We start from the raw sequence: 21,445 nt of genomic DNA on the forward strand, positions 1-21,445 counted from the left end.
TGAAGAAAAACAATTCTTTCTTCTGATACAAATTTCCCATGAAATAGTACCTGGAAATTCTAATTTTTAATACAGTACTTATCAATATCTTTGTAGTAGCTTAATTTTGATGCCTTTGAGTATTCACTCATGTAAATCAAGCATTCATTGGCATAATGACAAAAAAAGTAAGATTTTGTATGTTGTGAGAGGGTTATGTTTGTTTTTTTGTTTGGTACATTGTTTTTGAAACATATGTGTATATTTCAATATGGCAAAGACATTCTGTTATTGTAAATTCTAAAGAATTGCACCTCCAGACAAAGCCATTTGGTAGCAAACAATTTTTATATGAAAAACTGGAGAGCGTTCATATATACCAAACACTGCACAACATTTCTTATGAAACTAGTGTCCTCTAGTGAAATAACTCAGCTTTTTAAAGTCAATATATATTCTTTTACAGGTAATTACTTATATTTTGGACAGAAATACTTGTTTGTTACCTGCTTATTTTGCAATTAATGAAATCACAAAAGTTTGCTCAGATGACAAAACCAATCATTGGGTAAGTTGTTCAGACATTAAAACTGTAGATAAAATGCTCAGATGATAAAGTCTACAATTTGACAAAAAGGTAAGGTGTCTTTAAAATTCCACTGAGCAAATAAAATAAAAATAACTGCTACTTGGTAAGGTGTGAATATTCATATGGTAATCTGTCAGTATCTTGAAGATAATATAAATAACAAACAGGTTGAATTGGGTACCAAAAGAATAATTTAAACCGTGTTAGAAAACCACATAGAGTGGATAAGGTGGTCAAATGCTACAGGAAATCAATTTATATATATGTATTTTTTGTTGTGATTTGAATTATTTTAATTTTAAAACTTCCCAAACTCTCTGTAGCTTAAAGAGAAACTTTTTCTCAAATTTCAGAAACTTGGTAAAGTTTTGGCTGAGTTTATTGACAGTTTTAGACCTGCTGCACAAATGTTTACAGTGTCAGGTAAGAAACTACATTGATTAAGACAAACTACATTGATTAAGACAAGTTTTGTGTTTCATAAATATGTTTTGCATATATAATTAACAGAAACAGAGATAAAAGAAAACTCTCTGTATTCTTCATGGGTTCATATTCAACACATGCTAGTAATTTCAATATTGAGTAGCTTCTGTAGCACTTTGTGTTTTGGTATGTGCAATAAGGTGTGAACTGTAATAAATGAAAAATAAATAACTTTGTTGCATCAGTGCATATCAATAAGTAGCAATTTATTATTTGAAAATGTCTGACCCTGAGGATTTAGCTGACACCAGGACAGTTTAGGAAATTAACATGGTTTAAGAAACCTATATAAATTACAGTCAAAGTCAATTCTGAACCTTGTTCATTTGAAATTGCATGCAGAAATTTATTTTTAATTTATTTCTCTTCACAGGTAGATCTCACCTGGTACCAATTGTAGGACATTCCCTGTCAACAAGCCATGTCTGGAGACTTAATACAAGTACTCTGAAGTTTCCCCTAAATGGACCTCTTCCTTATGATAAGGTTTGTTGATTTCAGGTAATTTTAGGTCACCTGTCCCTCTTCATCATAGAGCCTCTGTAACCACTAGGCTAATTGAAGCCAAACTTGACCAAACTATTCTTAGGGTGTGTTGTTTTAAATATATTTTTGATGTTCCAACATATCAACCAAACTGCTGTTGTCACCGTACAACAAAATGAAAGTACATCACACAATTTAAATATCTGTTGTAGCTTTCTATATTTATATGTATTTATTCACCTTTGAAGGTTGTTTCAATGTCTTTGATAATGATTCAAGAATCACTGTTAATAACAGCTGAATATGTTGATATACCTGAAATCAACACAATACATATCACATGATAATAACAATTTTATATTTGAAGGATTTATGTCAGCCTCAAACTGGATTGTTGAGATATGTCCTTGAGCAACCTTATTCTAGAGAAATGGTTGGCAACATGCTTGGCCTTAATAAACAGGTAAAAACTTATCTTGTATTCCTAAAAAAGGGGGAGGGGCACTTCAGCATTATTATAATAGGTTACAAATCTTTCATTTCTCTATTAAAAAAAAGGTAAATTTCCAAGTATCAATAAACATGGAAAGTGACAAGAATTTAAATTTGAGCAGCAGTATATATATCTTTACATTTTTCTGTATGTTTGTTTTGAAGTTGTTATAACAGTAAAAGCATTTTATTTTTTAAAAACATAGATTTCGATTTTTAAATGGTTTACAGACCCACAATTCTGTATTACAAGGGGAAAATACTAGAAAAAATTAAATATTGCAGTATTCTAACATGAAGTATTTGGTAAATACTAATCATATTTGAAATACCTTACATTTAGACTGTCCCATGTCATCAATTGTTTTCATGCACAATTTAAATGATTTTGTAAAACGAAAATTTTACGGCCAAATAAAGCACTTGTCTTCCTCAGTGCATGGTAAATTATTCTGAAATAATCTTCAACAGGTTGATTAGGGGCTAAAAGCTTAACTAAATGCTGGAAAGTTAAACTTTTTAGTGCATCAATAGCAAAATGGCCCTCAACAGTGTAACTGAAACTGTCAAAGGTCTAATTTGGAGAATTCCATATTAATTAAAAGATTTAAAGGGAAATTCCGCGATTTTTTACTTATCATCTAATCATGTTCATCTTAACATAAAAAACACATTTGCAAAGTTTTAAATTTATATTCCTTCTAATAACGGAGAAAATCAAGTATTTGTAACTTTTTTGGTTGAATTCTCGAGTGGGTCGTGACGTATTAGCCCGATTTATTGAATTCTGGGAAAAAATAAAATCTGTTTAACTCTTATAGCTTATCGACAATATACGTAATTAAAAGCGCACAGCTGACGAATGGTCGAAGTTATTAACCACAATATAAGAATGAACGAAAGTGAATATGCATATATATACCGTTTTGTATTGATTGAATTAAACTCCTATAAAATTATCTCCAGTAAATGTTTATGAATAAATTTAATTAATTATTGTTGAGATTTTTTTCATAAAATATTTATTGAACATTTTTACTGATATTGAACTGAAAATATTTCAATTCTATTTACCGTTATTGTTTTGATAATCATTTCAATGCAACTAATGTGTGAGCAGAGTGTGTATATTATTTTGTAAAGGTCACTGTATATTTCTCGGCTTGAGGTCAATTCGTTTACCTTGTAGCTATTTAGCCGCAGGTATGAGTTCACGCGTACACAGGTATAAATGTTGTTATTTGGAAAGGATAAACAGAAAGGATTAGAAAGAGTATATGCTGCCATGATGTTAATACACTAAGATTTAATACACGATGAGAATAAAGATACAATAATTAAATTGTGTAAATTAATTGAAAATAAAATTCTGATTCGTAATTCCGAAAGTGTATAAAAATAAAAGGAAACAATTTTTGATTACTTTCTAAGCGGCAATTGGCGTAAAGATTCAAATATGAAGCAAAAAATAGTAGTTTTAATCTTTAATAAAAACTAAATGCAATATTACCCAATTTGATATACCATTGTACATCTGTTTGATATCATTGTTTTTACCGGAATTTCTTAACTTGTATTCAAATCTGGCTGTGTTTAAATGCTAATAAAACTATTGCAATTTTAAAGTTTTTAATTGACAAAAAAATACAACATACAACATGCATAATTTTTTTTTAGTTTCTTTTTAACCTTTTTATTCTTACATAATTAAATTCATTTGACAATCATTTACACGAACTTTTTGTGAAAAGAATACCAATTATCTAAGCTAAGGCATTATTTCTTTTGAGAATTTTTGAGGATTTTTTTAAAAATTCTATGATAATATTTGTGCAATGTTGAACATGATAGCCGTCATTAATCCAAATAAGTAATACAGTAGTTGTAATAAAAGTTATATTTTAGTCATGCATAACAGATATTGACGAATTTATAATAGTTCGTTCATACATCGTTGTTCATGAAACAATCATTATTAGTATACATGTAAGTTTCCTGACGTATAAGAGCCATTGAGGATGAGTTCCAGAGAAATCAGACTAGTGGCGTTTCGTTCGTTTGTTTGTTGGGAAAGGAGAGGAAATGCAACCGCTTGTACAGATAAACGACAGAATTACCATACAAGCATTTATAGTCAACACAATCAGAAAGAGTTCCCATCGTTAGACGGGGAATATGAAGGCTTCCAAGAATGAACAAGTGACATGTCTAACTCTGAACAGTTAGAAAACAGACTATCGACATCGACCGCTTGTTCTTGATATTTGAAACTGTATGCATATATATACGTATACGTTAATGATATAGTGATGAGTTCTTGCGTCTGACAAAAACTAAATTCCTTCATGGTTATATCTTGCCATACGTTTATATTGGTTTGTAAGGTGATTACTCAAAATCGTTATTTGAAAATCCTGTTTGTGAGATGTAGATTCATTTCAATACAGAAATTTCGTCTATATATTTCACAAGTGTATAACACGGAGAAGCTCTGAAGGTTCATTACTCCCATTTTGTTTGGGTGTGAACCATCGATGTTTACAGCAATATCAAAGAATAAGGTGATGATGGTAGAAAGAACTATGGGCGTCATGTGGCAAATATTACATGCATATCGGACAATGAGTTGTCAATCTGTATGAAAAGATTTCCAATACAACCATATTATTAAGAAGGAATGTTTACATGCTATACTCTCGTACTAGTATTACAGGGTTCTTGTGGCGTTCACCTTAGACACACATCGTTTTAACGATGTTTAAAAAAAGACAGAACCAATTTAATGTCATATTTCCCTATTTTTTAAATATAACTAAAATTCTTTTATCTGACAAGAATACCCCTATTTAGCGAACAAGTAATTTATTCTTTTTTCTGTTATTGAATACCAAGAAAGAAAATAAATCCCGAAATTAATTTGAAACTTTGATACTCAAAAGTTTCCCAGCAAAATATTCACATCCCCTGGGGATAATTAGTGTTCGTCCAGTGGCATATATAACAATTGTGATGACGAATTCCTTCCTTTGTTTGAGAACAATCTTATTGAAATATAAATCTGTGATTTTCCTAGGTCCACAGCTTCAATGAACCAAAGCAAAAGTTATACATCGACCTGTATTTAAATCAAATTGGTTCTCTTCTTCTTTTGGTATACAACTGTAGTCTATCGACATTCGATGATTACATACTGTTGGCATACGTGGACTAGTCTATTTACAACACTTTTACCCCTATTTATTCAAAATATATGTTTTTTTCTTATGTTCAATGTATACACGTATATATTTTAAATTGCGCTATTATTGTTCCGTAACTTTCTATCCAGTCGTATAAACGAATCGTCGGCAAGTGCGTTCATTTTTTTAAATCAATATTTCTGGTCTGTTCCAATCTGTCCTTCACTATTGACAATGACTATATATTACATTTCCCAAATTCACCCTTGGAAAAAATATTTAAATAGATTTTAATTTCATCAAATCTTATTTTTTGGGTATTATTTATATTTTTATGAATTATATTCTTTACACCAGAAATGTTATTTATAAACAAGCGTATGAGTTTAGTAATGACAAGTAAGACAGAGCTGTATATTATACATCTGATAGTTCAAAATGGAAAGTTATAAGTTATCAGCCGTGTACACTGATCAATACCTGCAGAAGTGAAACGATGCATGAACTTGCAAGCCCGACAGGAAATCGCTTGAATACCTGGACGTGTCACCTCACACCCCTCACAATACCTTTGGAAGTAATACCTTTAGCCATGCTGGTGATCAGACGAGGGAAGATCAAAATATATTTGAAAAAAGTTTATTACTTTAAAGAATTATGAACAAATTAGATTTTCGAAAACAATTTTCACGGAACACTTAATTATGATTTCAACTTTGACTTTTAACCTAATTCCAATATCAACAGTTTAAAAACAACAGACCATGGTATTTTAAAAAAAGTAAGAATATTTTCCGTATCAAGTTAGTTAGTCGGATTAAACAACCGTACGATTGACAAGATATCGACACGCAATTACGACTACATCGGTTACTGTAGTTTTGTTTCTTTGTGGTTTATAGACATATCGTTTTTATTCATCGGGAAAGAAGACAAGATGGCGGATCTCGCAGAATTGATACTCTAAATTTAAAATCGATGGTGATCGCTTATCTAGCGGAATAAAACTTTAATATCTATGAATTTGAGCATTTTTATACAGAATGAACATAATATCAATTTTTGATTTTTTTGCGAAGTTTCCCTTTAAGAAAATCGTGATTAGGTAACAAACAAATTTGATTATTGATCTTATTTGGTGGTCTCAAATTTGTGTGTATGTCTATTCTATGTCTATCTTGTAGGTAAAGCAGCGATGTGAAGTGTTGGAGGAGCAGCTTGTTGATTTGGTTGTCATGGCAATGGAAAGATCAGAAAATGAAGACTCTTCAGCAGAAGATGGCATGAACCAGTTGTTATGGCAACATTTGTCAAGTCAAGTCATATATTTTGTATTATTCCAGTTTGCCAGTTTTCCTCACATGGTCCTGTCATTGTATGATAAGGTAGGGAAAATATTGTTGATTGCAATGCTTATTGAAATACATTATGCCGTTACTTTGATATTTTAAGAATTTGTCCTTGGGAGAAAGGAAAGGGAATACACATTTGTGAAGCAAATTTTCCACCTGTGCAAGTTAAATAATTCATTTAAACATCTTAAAATAAATTTTAAGTGCATTTCATCAACACTTCTGCATTTTTTTTTAGTTTATAGTTAATTGTGGTTCATAAATTTAAATTATGGTATTTCAGTAGGCAAAACAACTTTTACATTAAAGACTTGTGTTTCTTCTTAGTACATACATCACTGCCTATTGTTCAAGATTATGTTGCTTTCCATGCGTCTTTTGTTTATTTTGTTGTCGGGTTGCTGTTTCATTGATGAATACACCACATCTCTTTATTCGTTCACATGTATATTTTCAACTCAATATTTGACAATTTGAATACAATGAGTGAACTTTCATTACCAAATTATTTAGTATGATTTAATTTGTTATATTTTAGTTAAAAGGTAGAAATATGAACAAAGGACGAGATCATTTGATGTGGGTACTGTTACAGTTTATATCTGGAAGTATACAGAAGAATCCAGTAAGTGTTAGTAGAAATTAGCTTAAGCTTTGCATTAGTAAATTTTCTAACAAGGTGTAATTTCCACTGTATATACAATCATTTACTGTATTTTAGAGGAAATTGAAAATAAAAATTTATTTGACATATAGTATAGAATATTGACTGACTGAAGTGCATACAACTGACAAACATAGTCTAAGCATGTGATAAATGAATGTTAGTTATACTTAGTACTTAGGTATGTGAAATACATAGGATTTTATGATCTCATCTGGTCATTTCATACTGTGTGTCATGTTTTCAGTTTCTTAACTTGATGTTCTACTTCCTATTTTGCTTTATGGAACACGTTTCTTTTACAGGCCTATAATTAGTGAGCAATATAATTTACTGAAATGGGACTGAAATTGTTCGCTGACCCTTTGCCTTCATATTCTAAATACATATATACACACAAACATGATTAATAGTTAGTGAATTTCATGAGGTTCAAATTCTTCTACATTCATGTCGACATTGAAATAACAAATTTTTCATGTTTTATATGTAAAAATAATTGACTCAACTGTATTCCTCTTGATATGAATATATGAAAATGTTCTGATATTTTCAGCTTAAAGATTTCTTGCCTGTGATGAAGCTTTATGATTTACTTTATTCTGACAATGAAATCATAAAAATGGCTGATGTAAGCAAGGCACAGTCCACACATAAAGTAGCTAGTACATGTATCTGGATACACCTACTAAAGAAAGCCCAGACAGTACAAGTCAAATTACCAAGACCAATACCATATGCTTTACAGGAACATCAAGAGTAAGTATACCTTTATATTTAGTTAATAAAAGCAGCTTTAATAGACAATAATAGTGCATTGACTTGACATATCAACGATATAAGGATGAGGCTTAGAAACGGGGAAATGCGAGGCTGTGACGAGCATTTTCCCCGTTTCGGGCTGAATCCTTATATCGTTTATATGTCAAGTCAATGCACTATTATTGTCTTTATACTGCAATCTAAAAAAAACATTTTCAATTGTTGTTTAGTGTGTTAATGGTATTTATTTTATTTAAATATTGGGAAAAATCCCCCTTTAAAAAGGCCTCATATCACACAGGAGGAGAAATATACAACACGATGAAATGTACATCATTACCTGTTGAAAACCGCAATCAATGGTGAACGAATTCGTTTTGTTTACAGACTAAAATATCAACAATAAACATAAAACATAATGATTTATAGGTTGCAAACAAAAAATATTAATAAGTGAAATATATTTTCCCAAAAATTAAGTTTGAGTCGTTAAACGCATCGTTGTTTACATTGGAAACAAGAACAGGTTGAAGAGGTCGTATGAATAATTAAATATAATTTCGACAATTTCTATTTAAATATTCATGAGGAAAAGTGATATCAGGTCAGTGACTGTATATGACATAGAAATATACGGTCAACGCATTTTGACTGCTCAAATAGAACGAGTGCAGTATAAATAATTTCATAAGATTAGTAATATATAAAGGGAATTTCGAATTAATGGAGTTATGGAAAGTTAAATAATGAAATCGGGATAGTGTGAAGTCTATGCTATATTTAAATTAGTTGCAGTGTTTTGCTTCAATTATTAATGTTATGGATTAATTTGTAGGATTATCAAGTTCTGTATTGTGTATATTATGTATACAATGTTTATTTAACATGACTTCAGCTAAAAAATGTGTTATAACTATGTTTTTGCAGGTATTTTGAACAGAATCTACAATCAAAGAGCTTTTCACTAAATGATTTCAGGATTGCCTTGCTTTGTAATGCATGTGAGTAAACATCTCTGTCTTATCCATTTGTCATTTTTGAACAATGAAATATCTTTAAACTAAAAACATCTCTGTACTTAGCATTCATTTGAAATTTATTTGGTATGTAAAAGAACATTTTGTGTGGGCCCATATTAAAATGAATAAAGAATCCTTTGATGAAAAGGACACATATCAGAAACCGATTTTTGTTTGTTGCAAAATGGAAAATTAATTCTGTAAAATGTAAAGATAAAAACACAGTTTGCACATTCCTAACATGTCTTTCTATGGATTGGAATACATCTGTACAGCACCTGTAAGCACTCAGAAATATCTTAATCTTGCTCTAAGATGTCAGATCATTGTTGAAGACTATACATTGCTAAGATGTAGAACATTTTCTTTAGTATATATACATGACCTAGTACATTTGTATTTCATGACATTGTTTTTAATGTATATTTACCCCATATTCATTCATTTCCATTTTAACTAATTGATTTTAAAGTAATTTTATTTAAATGATCTTATTTAAAATTACAGATAGTACTAACAATGACTTTTTCAACCTTCCGATGGGAAAATTAATGGAGAGTATATATGGAGATAATAAACACACAACGTTACTGCCTGGAAACATTGTAGCATGTGCCCCCACACAACCACTTCCTATGAACCTATTGGACTCCTTGACGGTACATGCTAAAATGAGGTAAGTTTAATTACTATGGCGATGTTAACTCAATTATCAAGGTCTCATATACTTATTATCTTTAAGGCCAAGTAAGAAGGCAGATATTTTACAAATTAATTATTTAGACGAGTTTTGATACATATTGAGTCATGTTATAATATGAATGCAAGCATCTGGTCAAGATTTTATCACTTTGGTTTACTGCAAATATCTTTTAAGCCATAAACACTATCTTTTCCAAACTTGGTTTGAAAATTACCCTTTTAACCTTAGGTTAAATGTTAATTTGACAAAAATGTCTTCTTTTCTTCAGTTTGATACACAGCATTGTACACAGAGTAATGAGACAAGCCAAGACAAAATCTAGTGTGGCCCATGCTCCAGCACTGGTGGAAACTTACAGTCGTTTACTGGTGTACATGGAAATAGAATCTCTAGGAATTAAAGGCTTCATCAGTAAGTTTGACATTGGTTGTTCTGAAGTTTTTATGCCCCATTTATGGGCATTATGTTTTCTGGTCTGTGAGTCTGTCTGTTCGTTTGTCTGTTTGTTCATCTGTTCATCCGTCTGTTCGTCTGTCTGTCCCGCTTCAGGTTAAAGTTTCGAGGTAGTTTTTGATTGAAGTCGAAGTCTAATTAACTTGAAACTTAGTATACATGTTCCCTATTATATGATCTTTCTAATTTTAATTCCAAATTAGAGATTTCCCCCCATTTCACGGTCCATAGAAAATGATAGTGCAGATGGGGCATCCGTGTACTGGGGACATATTCTTGTTCATTTATATAATCTATTGCTTCCTAGTTTTTTTTATAAGAAAAATGTCAGTTTCTAACACAAATGTTTTTGCTGCTTTGATGACATGCAAATATTTGAATTTCAAACCTCATGATCATTTGTTGTTCTTTAATGCAAAAAACCCATTCCAAGTTAGAGTTAAATTAAAACAAGTTTCCCTTTGGGGTAGATTCTAATGAAAATAATTATAAGAAAAGTGAAATTGTTTTTAGCAGTTTTATTTATGTCTGCTATTTATTCTTACTGTGCTGTATGCCAACATGAACAATTTCACACATATTTTTTTTGTTTCAGGTCAGTTACTGCCAACAGTGTTCACCAGTCATGCTTGGGGTATCCTACACACCCTCCTTGAGATGTTTAGTTACCGTTTACATCATACACAACCTCATTATAGAGTCCAGTTACTGGCACATCTACATACACTAGCTACAGTCCCTCAGACCAATCAAAATCAACTTCATTTGTGGTAAATAGATTTTTACTGTGGATTCATTTATATTAGTGTGTACGAATTTTTGTGGATTGCAGAAAACTTGACTTTTCGTGGATATGTGATTTCGTGGCTATGCCAAAGGTTGCATACAACTTGATAGAAAATTGTAATTTGTTGAACATTTAAATTCATTGCTCATCTGTACCCACGAAATCAACGAAAAAATCAGTATCCAACGAATAATGATGAAACCACAGTAATAGTTATAATTCAAAGGCTTAAGATGTAACTGAAGAAATGTTTTCAATGGACTCTAATTAAATGAGCAGATGACTGCATGAAAACCAATTAAAAAGTATATTACATGTGATTGCTCTTATGAAGACAGAAACAAATTCTTATATGAAAAATGAATTTAGGTTAGTTAGATGCTTTTTAAAGAGTGACAGGAATAAGTAAATCATTTGCCTATTTTTGTCATTGTTATTATCACGGTGAAGCTTTCTCATCATGTTGTATAAGTTATGTATTTGCATTATTTGCATGCTAAAGGTTTTATACTGCAACCCTATATAAATTGTATCTGTCTTTACAGTGTAGAGAGTACAGCCTTACGACTCATCTCTGGTTTAGGTAATGCTGAAGTACAGCCACAGTTATCTCGTATGTTTACAGAACAGAACAGGACTGGTTTCCTGTCTACAGAATCTGAAGAACTTAACAGAGCATTAGTACTGACACTAGCTAGGGCTGTTCATGTTAATGGTAAACTCATGTATTATTTTTAATGCAAGTAGTTTGCATACTTTAAAAGAAATGGGATTTTCAAGCATTTGGAAATGAAAAAAAATTTGCAAATTGTTCAAATTTACTGAAGATGTTTCCTTTTGAAATTTGACAGCCTTATGTGATAATATATTTGATATAAAAATTGGTTGATTGTTGTATAATCTTCATGTAATTCACCTACTTTTTGATAACTGAACTTGTTAAAGAGAGCCGTGGTATAGTGGTTAGTGCATCGGACTACTAATACAAAGATTACTGGTTCGATTCCCGTTCCGGGATGAAAATTTCAGGGATTGAATTTTGGGCTCTCCGTTGACACCATTTGCGAGTATGGTCTTGAGGAAACAATGATAGTTTGCGGAAATGGATGATAAATGGCTGACCCTGTGTTAAAAGAAAGCCATATCTCTTGCACGTAAAAGACACCCTTGTAGATTTTGAAAAAGAGCAGGCTAATGCCGCTACAAGGCAGCACTTGCACCTGCAAAGTGGATTAATATAAGTTGCTATAACTTGTTTCCCAATCCTCTATAAATAAATATGTTTAAACTAACTGAACTAGTTGATATACTGACATAATGGATCAGTAATTTTGCTAGGTTTTAATGCCCCTCCTTAATATCACTTTCCTATTCAAATGATTTTTTGTATATTGTAGGTCCAGAATCATTCGCTGCTACCTGGTTCAGAGAAATATTAAACCAGATTATGCAGAATACACCACACAGCTGGCCAGATAATACACTGGTTTGTTTCCCACAAAATTTACGAGACTACTTTCAGCAGAATATCATCCAAAGAGAGGATAAACAGGCTCTCAAAAGAAATGTGGATACTGAGTACAGGAAATGGAAAAGTAAGTCTTGGTTTATTTTGTTTAATACTGTGCTGTGTGATTTAAAGTATCATGGCAAACAGGATATGTATTAAACTAAGAATTTGAAATGAAGGATGAAACTGATATTTAATAGATAATTATTACATTATCTACCAAATCTTGCTGAAAATTGACACGTTACATCAGTTCTATTTTGAAAATTACTTTGTAAATTTCTGTTGATTATTGGGTTAATTTATTTATTTACTCAAGTCCATTTCTATATCAATTTACAATGGAACTGTCTTAAAGTGGCTCTGGTAAATAACATTGGACTGACTATGTTGTTATCAAACTTGATTGTTGATATTAATTCAATATGTAAGGTAGAGTTTAGGTAACTTCATTTTCTCCAATGTGACTTATAAAACTAACATTGAATAAAATGTTATAACAGTTTACAGGAATTATTATTAACATACTTTTGATTTATTTTAGGTATGGCAAATGAAGATGACATAATTGCCCACTTTTCAATGCAGGGAACTGCTCCTTTATTTTTATGGTAATGATTATTTAGATTTATCTGCATTGCATGTTTTGAAATCATATTTTACATAATAGTGTTGTAACATGAGTATTTCACAGTTATACATGTATATTGGCATTATGATAAGCTACCATTCATACTAGTTTTTATATTGCTATCAGTTATGGTTGAACTTTTTCAGAACACTTTGCCTTTAAAACCATTTATAAGTTGGCTGCAACCATCTTTAAGGTGTATACAGACTAAGTTTGATTTATTGAAATAAAAAGCCATTTGTGTTTGAAAGTTACATGATTATTCCCATGAGTTTGGCTATGAAGCATTCATTGACATTGTGTCAGAGGAATGTATTAAATCCAGATAGGATATACAACTTCCTTGCAAGTGCTTGTTTAATATGTACCTCAAAACATACATTGATTGATGCTTCATATTATAAAACTTGCTATGTTATATACACCTTACTGAATTAAATTATGTTTTATTTGTAAAGACATCATTTATACATGAATTGATGGTAAATGATCTGTCTAAAACTTCTGATTTGATAATGATTGAATGAATTTTATTAGTTAAATATCATATTATTTTCTTTGCAGTATTATATGGAAAAATATGCTTGAAGAACATAACCTGCCACCTACAGCATATAAGTAAGAAAAAACCTTTATAGAAAATGTGCTCTTTATATAGAATTCCTCACAAACTTGCATGGTTCTGAACATGCATAAAATATGTGCCACTGGACATAAAGTAAACAACAATCAATCCCACATTCATATGACAATTAGGCGACTGTATTATAGCTGTGAAATAGTAATTGGTATTATTGCTATTTTTTAGCAAAGGAGTACGGGCAATAAGGTCCTTTTTTGGCCCAAAAATTACTGCAAATTTAAAAGTTACCATACATATTCTTAGATTACTCTAAACCAGACTAAGGTATAAGGTATTCAGAAAATAAAAAAAAATTTCACATCGAACCAGTTACCATGGCAACAAACCATAACTAAAGCATTTTTTGTAAAAATTCATAATTTTCCATGTTTTTCATGAAATTTTAAGTATGTTTTAGATTGGAAACGTATGCACGCACCCAAGAAACAACTTAAGATTTGGTGAAAGTATGTCAATTGTTATAAATCTTCTCTTAAATTATTTTGTTGTTTCTTGGCTGCGCATGATGTTTCCACAATGGAAATAACAATGGAAAACTGCATAAATTCTGTATTTTTCTGCGTTTTTGTGAAACCGGTACATATTATGATGTAATTGTGACGTCATCAGATAAAAATCATTGTTTATCATTTATATTTCCAATAGAATTCAAAAAGAATTCCATTTTATGCATTTCCAAACATAATATAATATGCCGATTTGAAATAGTTATCAAACGTTTAATTTTATTGGGCCAAAACCGGGCCTTAATGCCCCTACTCCTTTTCTTTTGATATATCTGTACCAGAGAGATATGGATTTTTCTCAGTAAGATTGATTGAAGATTCATTGATAATCATGCAGACTATTTTTTTTCCAATATTCAACTTTAATTTTACCGAATTTGTTATACTTGTGACAAGACAATTTAAACTATTTACTTCAAGGTAGGGGGTAGTTAAGAAAATTAGTGTTAGTTTAAACTGTAAGAAGTTCAGGGCATATAAACGTTGAAAATATGCCGCACAGCCCTATATTTTGACCTTTGAAAAAAATTGTGGTGCACATGAATTTTCAATTCTAGGATAAAAAAAAATTCAAAACTTCATAGTAAAAGTGGTACAGTTTTAGCCGTAAAAGTAGTTCCTAAGCGAAACTGCATTGTCAATATTTACAGAAATGCAACCTATAACTATTCATTTGAATTTGTAAATGTCTTTAAATTTCAATGTTAAAGATTTCTTCATATTGAATTGAAATTTTTGAATAGCTTTAGTGTTAGAGGGATCCTAATGCTAAGATTTATTCAAATTCCAGCAATTTATTTCAAAAACATAAATCAGCTAGCATTTCATTTCAGAATATTTTAAATAAAAAGAAATACATATGATCTGTTTTTAGTCTTTTTTCATGTATTTTTAATTTAAGTGGAATATTTTACAGGGTACTAGACAGATTGGGTCCCAGAGCTTTATCATCCCACCTGCGCACATTTGCTGACTACATGGTTTTTGAGTTAAACTTGTCAGGTGTGAGTGGACAGAATATCAACAAGGTATAAATTTGTTTTTGAAATCATGTTTTGTGAGGTCATCTCTAAGTCATATGTTGTTTTCTCAAAATATTTGAGTAAATATTAATCTGTTATTTTTTCTTGAAGTTTAAAATTGTATATGAAGTATTCACTGGATATTAAACTTCTCTTGACTGGGTCTTACAGTAAAGTACATGAACTTTTTATCCCTCTAAAATAAAAGAGTAGTTTTATATCTAACACAGAATAAATACAAAAAAATAGATGTGTGGTATACATCAATGAGACAGAAACCTAACAAACCAATAAAAATATCTTGAGAACCCTGGAAAGTCTTCAGTTATAGTTGTTGAAAATGACATTTAGAGGACAATATACAGTCTACACTGAAAACATACAGTCTACAATGACAGCATAACACATCTTGATATTACATGAAGTATTATACTTCACCCTGAAATTCTACAAACCATTAAATGCAAGACATTACAAACATACCTGAATTACATCATATTTAATTATTGTTTGCACTTTATTAGGTTGATACTATGTATAGAATTGATAAATTAACTGATTCAATTTTCTTTTAGTACATTGACACTTTGAATGATATGGTATGGAAATACAACATTGTCACAATAGACAGACTGGTTCTGTGTTTGGTAAGTGTATATCTTTGTTTGGTGTGTATAGAAACACTCTGTTCCTTACAACTGTACAAATGTTATTTGAAATGTATCTATGTATAAGGAGTGTAGAAACATTTTGTTCTGTTGAGTGATTCTATGTTTGGTGTATGTAAAATCCATTGGTCCTTGGAATGAATCTATGTTTCATAAAAGTAGAAACATTATGTTTCATTCTGTTCTATGTTTGGTGAATGTAAAAACCCATGGTTTTTTCCAATTAACATATGTTTAGTGATTACAAAAACCCACAGTTGTTTTGAATAATCTGTGTTTGGTAACAGTAGAAACATTCTGTTCCATTCTATTTTTGGTGAATGTAATATACACATACATTCCCTGCAATGAATTTGTATTTAAACATCATGTTCTTTGCAATAGGTCTATACTTATACAACATATAATTTTACTTTTATTATTTGTAGCCAAATCACTTTAAATGTGTGTAGATTTTAGTTTGTTGATTTTTCAGCCAATTGCTAAACTTGCTTTTCAAATGCTTTTTTTCTAGTACCGGTTACGTGTCATAAATGAGATATCCTACAATATGAAATAATGAATTAAAATGTGTCATCTCTTATCTAAGTGACTGTATAGTGTATAGATTTAAGAGGATTTGACAATCTTGTCTTTTTAATTGCTTTCTAACATATAACAGAAATTTTTATATAAAAAGATAGATCTGTTATTTGAATTATCTCATTTTTACCTTTGTTTCAGGCTTTACGAAACTTTGACGAGAATGAAGCAAGACTTTGTTACTTAATAACTCACATGTTGTTATTGAAACCAAATGAATTCAAAACTAGAGTACATGATTTTGTACGAGAGGTAATAATTTTATTAGTGTTTCTTTTTTATTTGGAAAGGCTTGAGTCTCAGTAGAATTTCATGCATACAAATGTAATAAAAAGGCTTTTCCATTTTACAATTTAAGTCCTATACATATACTTTGCTGCTTACCCTGGGAATAATTACTGGTATTTTTATGAAGTGAATGTAGAATTATTCAACTTTTAATCAGAGTTAGAATTTACTCAACAGGAGAATGGCCTGGATATATATCACAAAAATTTGATAATAAAGATAAAAAGAACATATATTTGTTTGTTTAGAGACTAATAAGGTTGTACATTAATATATTGAATATTTAGTTAAGAAAAAGGTATAGGTTTTCTTCAGAATAGAATAGAAATTTAAAATGTTGATTTTCTATCTGTTTTAGAATTCTCCAGAACATTGGTTACAGAGTAACTGGCATGAGAAACACATGACCTTTCATAGGGTGAGTCAGCCTGTCTTAACTGGCATGAGAAACATATGACCTTTCATAGGGTGAGTCAGCTTGTCTTAACTGGCATGAGAAACACATGACCTTTCATAGGGTGAGTCAGCTTGTCTTAACTGGCATGAGAAACACATGACCTTTCATTGGGTGAGTCAGCTTGTCTTAACTGGCATGAGAAACACATGACCTTTCATAGGGTGAGTCAGCTTGTCTTAACTGGCATGAGAAACACATGACCTTTCATAGGGTGAGTCAGCTTGTCTTAACTGGCATGAGAAACACATGACCTTTCATAGGGTGAGTCAGCTTGTCTTAACTGGCATGAGAAACACATGACCTTTCATTGGGTGAGTCAGCTTGTCTTAACTGGCATGAGAAACACATGACCTTTCATAGGGTGAGTCAGCTTGTCTTAACTGGCATGAGAAACACATGACCTTTCATAGGGTGAGTCAGCTTGTCTTAACTGGCATGAGAAACACATGACCTTTCATAGGGTGAGTCAGCTTGTCTTAACTGGCATGAGAAACACATGACCTTTCATTGGGTGAGTCAGCTTGTCTTAACTGGCATGAGAAACACATGACCTTTCATAGGGTGAGTCAGCTTGTCTTAACTGGCATGAGAAACACATGACCTTTCATAGGGTGAGTCAGCTTGTCTTAACTGGCATGAGAAACATATGACCTTTCATAGGGTGAGTCAGCTTGTCTTAACTGGCATGAGAAACACATGACCTTTCATAGGGTGAGTCAGCTTGTCTTGGTGGTCAGGGGTATATGTTACTGCAGGCTTTACATATTGCATTTATAAATTTTTTGAAATATCAATTTGTGTTCATGTTAGAGAATGGTAGATTTTAGTCAACATTGGCATTTTCCTTAAAGTAATTATGAAGAAATGAAAGAATCAAAATATGTTGGTTTCACAAATGTGTCTGATTGATTGAACCCATCAATATTCCCCCTAATTACTATTCAACTGTCAATAACTAATTTCTTTATATAATAATAATAATAATAATAATACTAATTTATTTTATTAAAGTGTCACTTACTTGTCTACAGATTTTTATACAGATTATATAATATACATTGCACAATTATAAAATAAGACAAATACCCAGCCTAGATAAGCTTATGAGACACTATATACACTGTTGAAAAGTAATAATTTTCTTATTAATTATTTACTGGGAACGTAATTTATCAATGAAATTCTAAGTCATTTCATATTGAGATCTTGTTATGATTTATACAATAAAAACATTTTCTGCTTAATATTGAATAGAGAATTAATAAGTATGTTCATACATGTAAATATAAATCTTATTACAGAAATATCCTGAGAAGTTTTACTATGAAGGAATACAAGATCTGAATAGTCCTATTCAGCACCAGTATTTACCAGTCTACTTTGGAAATGTCTGTCTTAGATTCATTCCAGTAAGATTCTAATAGTGTTTCTGTTTCTTGTCTTGATTCCTTTTGCAGATATGCATATTATAATACAAATTGTAACAATATAATAGGGATATATTCATACCAAAATCTGCTATCATTAAATATATATTCTTTCATTTAATAAAATCTTTCAGATTACATCTTAGTTATACAAAACATTAGAGCTTTTGAGGTGAAACAACCATCACGTTTTAATAAGAAGAGATACAATCTAATATATGTGTACATTCTCAGGACTTTTATGGGGAGTTAAAACATTTCTTTTTTATTGTTGTAATGTTTGATGATATAAAGAATCCTTGTCCCGCCATTTCAGCTTTCAAAAAATGCCTTCAGTGAAAATTTAAGTTTAATAAATGAAATAGCGCATTTAAAAAGAAAAGAAAAAGGTAAATAGCTAATTACCTTAATTTTGATTCTTTCTTTTTATAGGTATTAGATATACTGCTTCACAGAATTATAGAACAGCCATCGTTGTCTAATTTAGCAGAGAAGATTTTAGAAAGTTTGGGTATATTATACAAGTTCCATGGTAAGTTTAGACTGCATTCTTAATAAAGATGCTGAAAAAAATAGCTAAGATTGTGTAGAATTCATTTATAATGTGTGGGAAAAGAAATTATATGCACAATAATTTCTTTTTTATATAGTGAAAAATTGTAATGGTTGGAATTTTCAAAATCCATGGATTAAGGATGAAATTAGTTAAGAATTGAATGAAAGTTTTGTAAATATTAAGCAGTGTGAATGCAAGTGAGTTTGCCTATTATACAAAAAGCAATAATGAAATAGACTTTAGCTCTAAAAAATAAATATGTTTACTGTAAACTGTGAGCAATCAGACATTTAAAGTACACATTGTAATAAGTTGATGCGTGCTGGTCAATTTGCATTGTATGTATGATATGGTTGATCTGCAACCATATGTAATACATGTATTATATAATTCAAATGCAAAATGTTTTAAAAATTCCATTTTTTCTTTTAATTTTGAAACATATTACTTTTATTACATAAAGTATTCCTAAATGAATATAGTAAAAAAAGATAAATCATTGTTCTAAAATTGTTTTACAGTAAGGGCTGTTTCAGATTTGATTCTAAAGGGGCATAGGAGGCAAACAAATAAATGGTTGGTTGCATTTTCAATCAAATTTTGTAAAAAATTATATATAAGATGAATATTTTATATTATGGCTGGAGTTTGGTCTTTTATTATTCATTTAACATATAATCACAAGGAGTTTCTTCCCTTATATTCAACTTATTTTTGTTATGTTTTTCTCTTTGATCTATATATGGTCACTTCGGTAGAGATTGTAATTATTATCAAAAATGTCTAATAAACATCTTATTACAGTATAGGACAAAATCAAATTAACATACAAAAGAACTTTTTTCAACATTCAAATGGATATTTTAATACCTTTTGTAGTAAAGAAGTATCAGGAAAATAACCATTTGTAGAAATAAATTCAGGATGTTGTTATGGTGTAATTGAATAAATTGGTATGAGTGGGAACCTCCACTCTACACCATGCATATTCAGTTATACCATGTACATGTATATATTTGAAACTTCATCAACACATGTTGGTGTATATTACACAATTAGGATACTTATTTGTTTTTCAGATCATCCAATTACATATGTGTACAATACACTTCACTATTATCATAAAATATTGTCACAGAGAGCAGGACTCAAAAGACGACTCGTTCATTCTGTAATGCGTAAGTGGGCATTTTAGTTAATATTTGGTGTATTAAGCAGATTGTATTTCTGAAATATGGAAAGATATCTAAGATCATTGATCAAAGATTTAATTTATGTTAAAGATATTTGAATTATTGCTTTTTATTAATGATATCATTATATGCACAATAAATCTTTAATTTATGAAATCAGCTTTTAATGTTTTTATGTTGAAAAAAATGCCACATTTGGCCGCACTGTCATTGTGTACTTCAATGAACTATTACCATTCAGAACATATCTCATCTCAGAACACATGGTAAACAGAGATGAATACTGAAGTTATGTCAAAATAATATGTTCTTACTGTTGTTAGCCAACAAGTCATGTCATGCTGGTGTATTTTTACTGGGAATATTAGTTCAGAATAAAGATTTTGTCATCTTTGGTATAAAAATATCAAAATATGCTTATTAATCTTCATTCAGGTCAACTAGTTTCTAAGTTGAACACAAGAGGAATTTGAAATTGAATGAAATAATTTTAGGTCACCATTAGAATAACAAAATTACTTAATCTTCTTAAATATTTGAAATGATTTATTGATATTATATGACATGAAATCTTAATTATAGATGCTTACCAAGACATAAGACCTGGTAACTGGTTCTTGTCAGAGGACTACCAACAGTTCATCAAGAGTGATAGTTTAGAATGGGATCCAGACTTGGAGTATTATATCAGATTGATTGGAAGACTGGTAGACAGTATCCTTCATATTATAATAAAATATATTACTGATTCTAGATAAACTTTAACTGAACTTAGATGCAATCATTCAATTCTTATCATGAAATTTTGCAGCTATAGGGCACAACACTAATTTTTTTTGATAAAAAATTTCAGGCCTGATAGTTATTTCACATGCCTTTGTGAGTGAGCGTGTGACTTAGCATGCAGACTGTATTTTATAATTCATGGGGTAAAATATTTTGTGGATGTTGTGTTGATAGGTTAACCAAAAAGGAGAAGGTATCATTGGTGCCAATTTAGTCCTTAAATCA

General features: G+C 30.5%; 1 protein-coding gene across 1 annotated transcript in view; it reads left to right on the forward strand.

The window, feature by feature from the left end:
- The window catches only part of LOC139495648 (mediator of RNA polymerase II transcription subunit 23-like), a 46,043-nt gene that overhangs the window by 17,119 nt on the left and 7,479 nt on the right, over positions 1-21,445 (forward strand). The window contains exons 6-28 of the mRNA XM_071283943.1: positions 446-547; positions 922-991; positions 1,428-1,540; positions 1,908-2,003; positions 6,396-6,596; positions 7,102-7,188; positions 7,784-7,986; positions 8,917-8,990; positions 9,516-9,684; positions 9,980-10,122; positions 10,760-10,934; positions 11,497-11,666; positions 12,349-12,546; positions 13,006-13,072; positions 13,657-13,710; positions 15,158-15,269; positions 15,839-15,910; positions 16,655-16,765; positions 17,160-17,219; positions 18,560-18,667; positions 19,118-19,217; positions 20,321-20,419; positions 21,017-21,148. Of these exons, the coding sequence (XP_071140044.1) occupies positions 446-547; positions 922-991; positions 1,428-1,540; positions 1,908-2,003; positions 6,396-6,596; positions 7,102-7,188; positions 7,784-7,986; positions 8,917-8,990; positions 9,516-9,684; positions 9,980-10,122; positions 10,760-10,934; positions 11,497-11,666; positions 12,349-12,546; positions 13,006-13,072; positions 13,657-13,710; positions 15,158-15,269; positions 15,839-15,910; positions 16,655-16,765; positions 17,160-17,219; positions 18,560-18,667; positions 19,118-19,217; positions 20,321-20,419; positions 21,017-21,148 (2,716 nt within the window). The remainder of the gene's footprint in view (positions 1-445; positions 548-921; positions 992-1,427; positions 1,541-1,907; positions 2,004-6,395; positions 6,597-7,101; positions 7,189-7,783; positions 7,987-8,916; positions 8,991-9,515; positions 9,685-9,979; positions 10,123-10,759; positions 10,935-11,496; positions 11,667-12,348; positions 12,547-13,005; positions 13,073-13,656; positions 13,711-15,157; positions 15,270-15,838; positions 15,911-16,654; positions 16,766-17,159; positions 17,220-18,559; positions 18,668-19,117; positions 19,218-20,320; positions 20,420-21,016; positions 21,149-21,445) is intronic.

This window comes from Mytilus edulis, chromosome 1 (assembly GCF_963676685.1).
Source record: "Mytilus edulis chromosome 1, xbMytEdul2.2, whole genome shotgun sequence".
Classification (NCBI taxonomy): domain Eukaryota; kingdom Metazoa; phylum Mollusca; class Bivalvia; order Mytilida; family Mytilidae; genus Mytilus; species Mytilus edulis.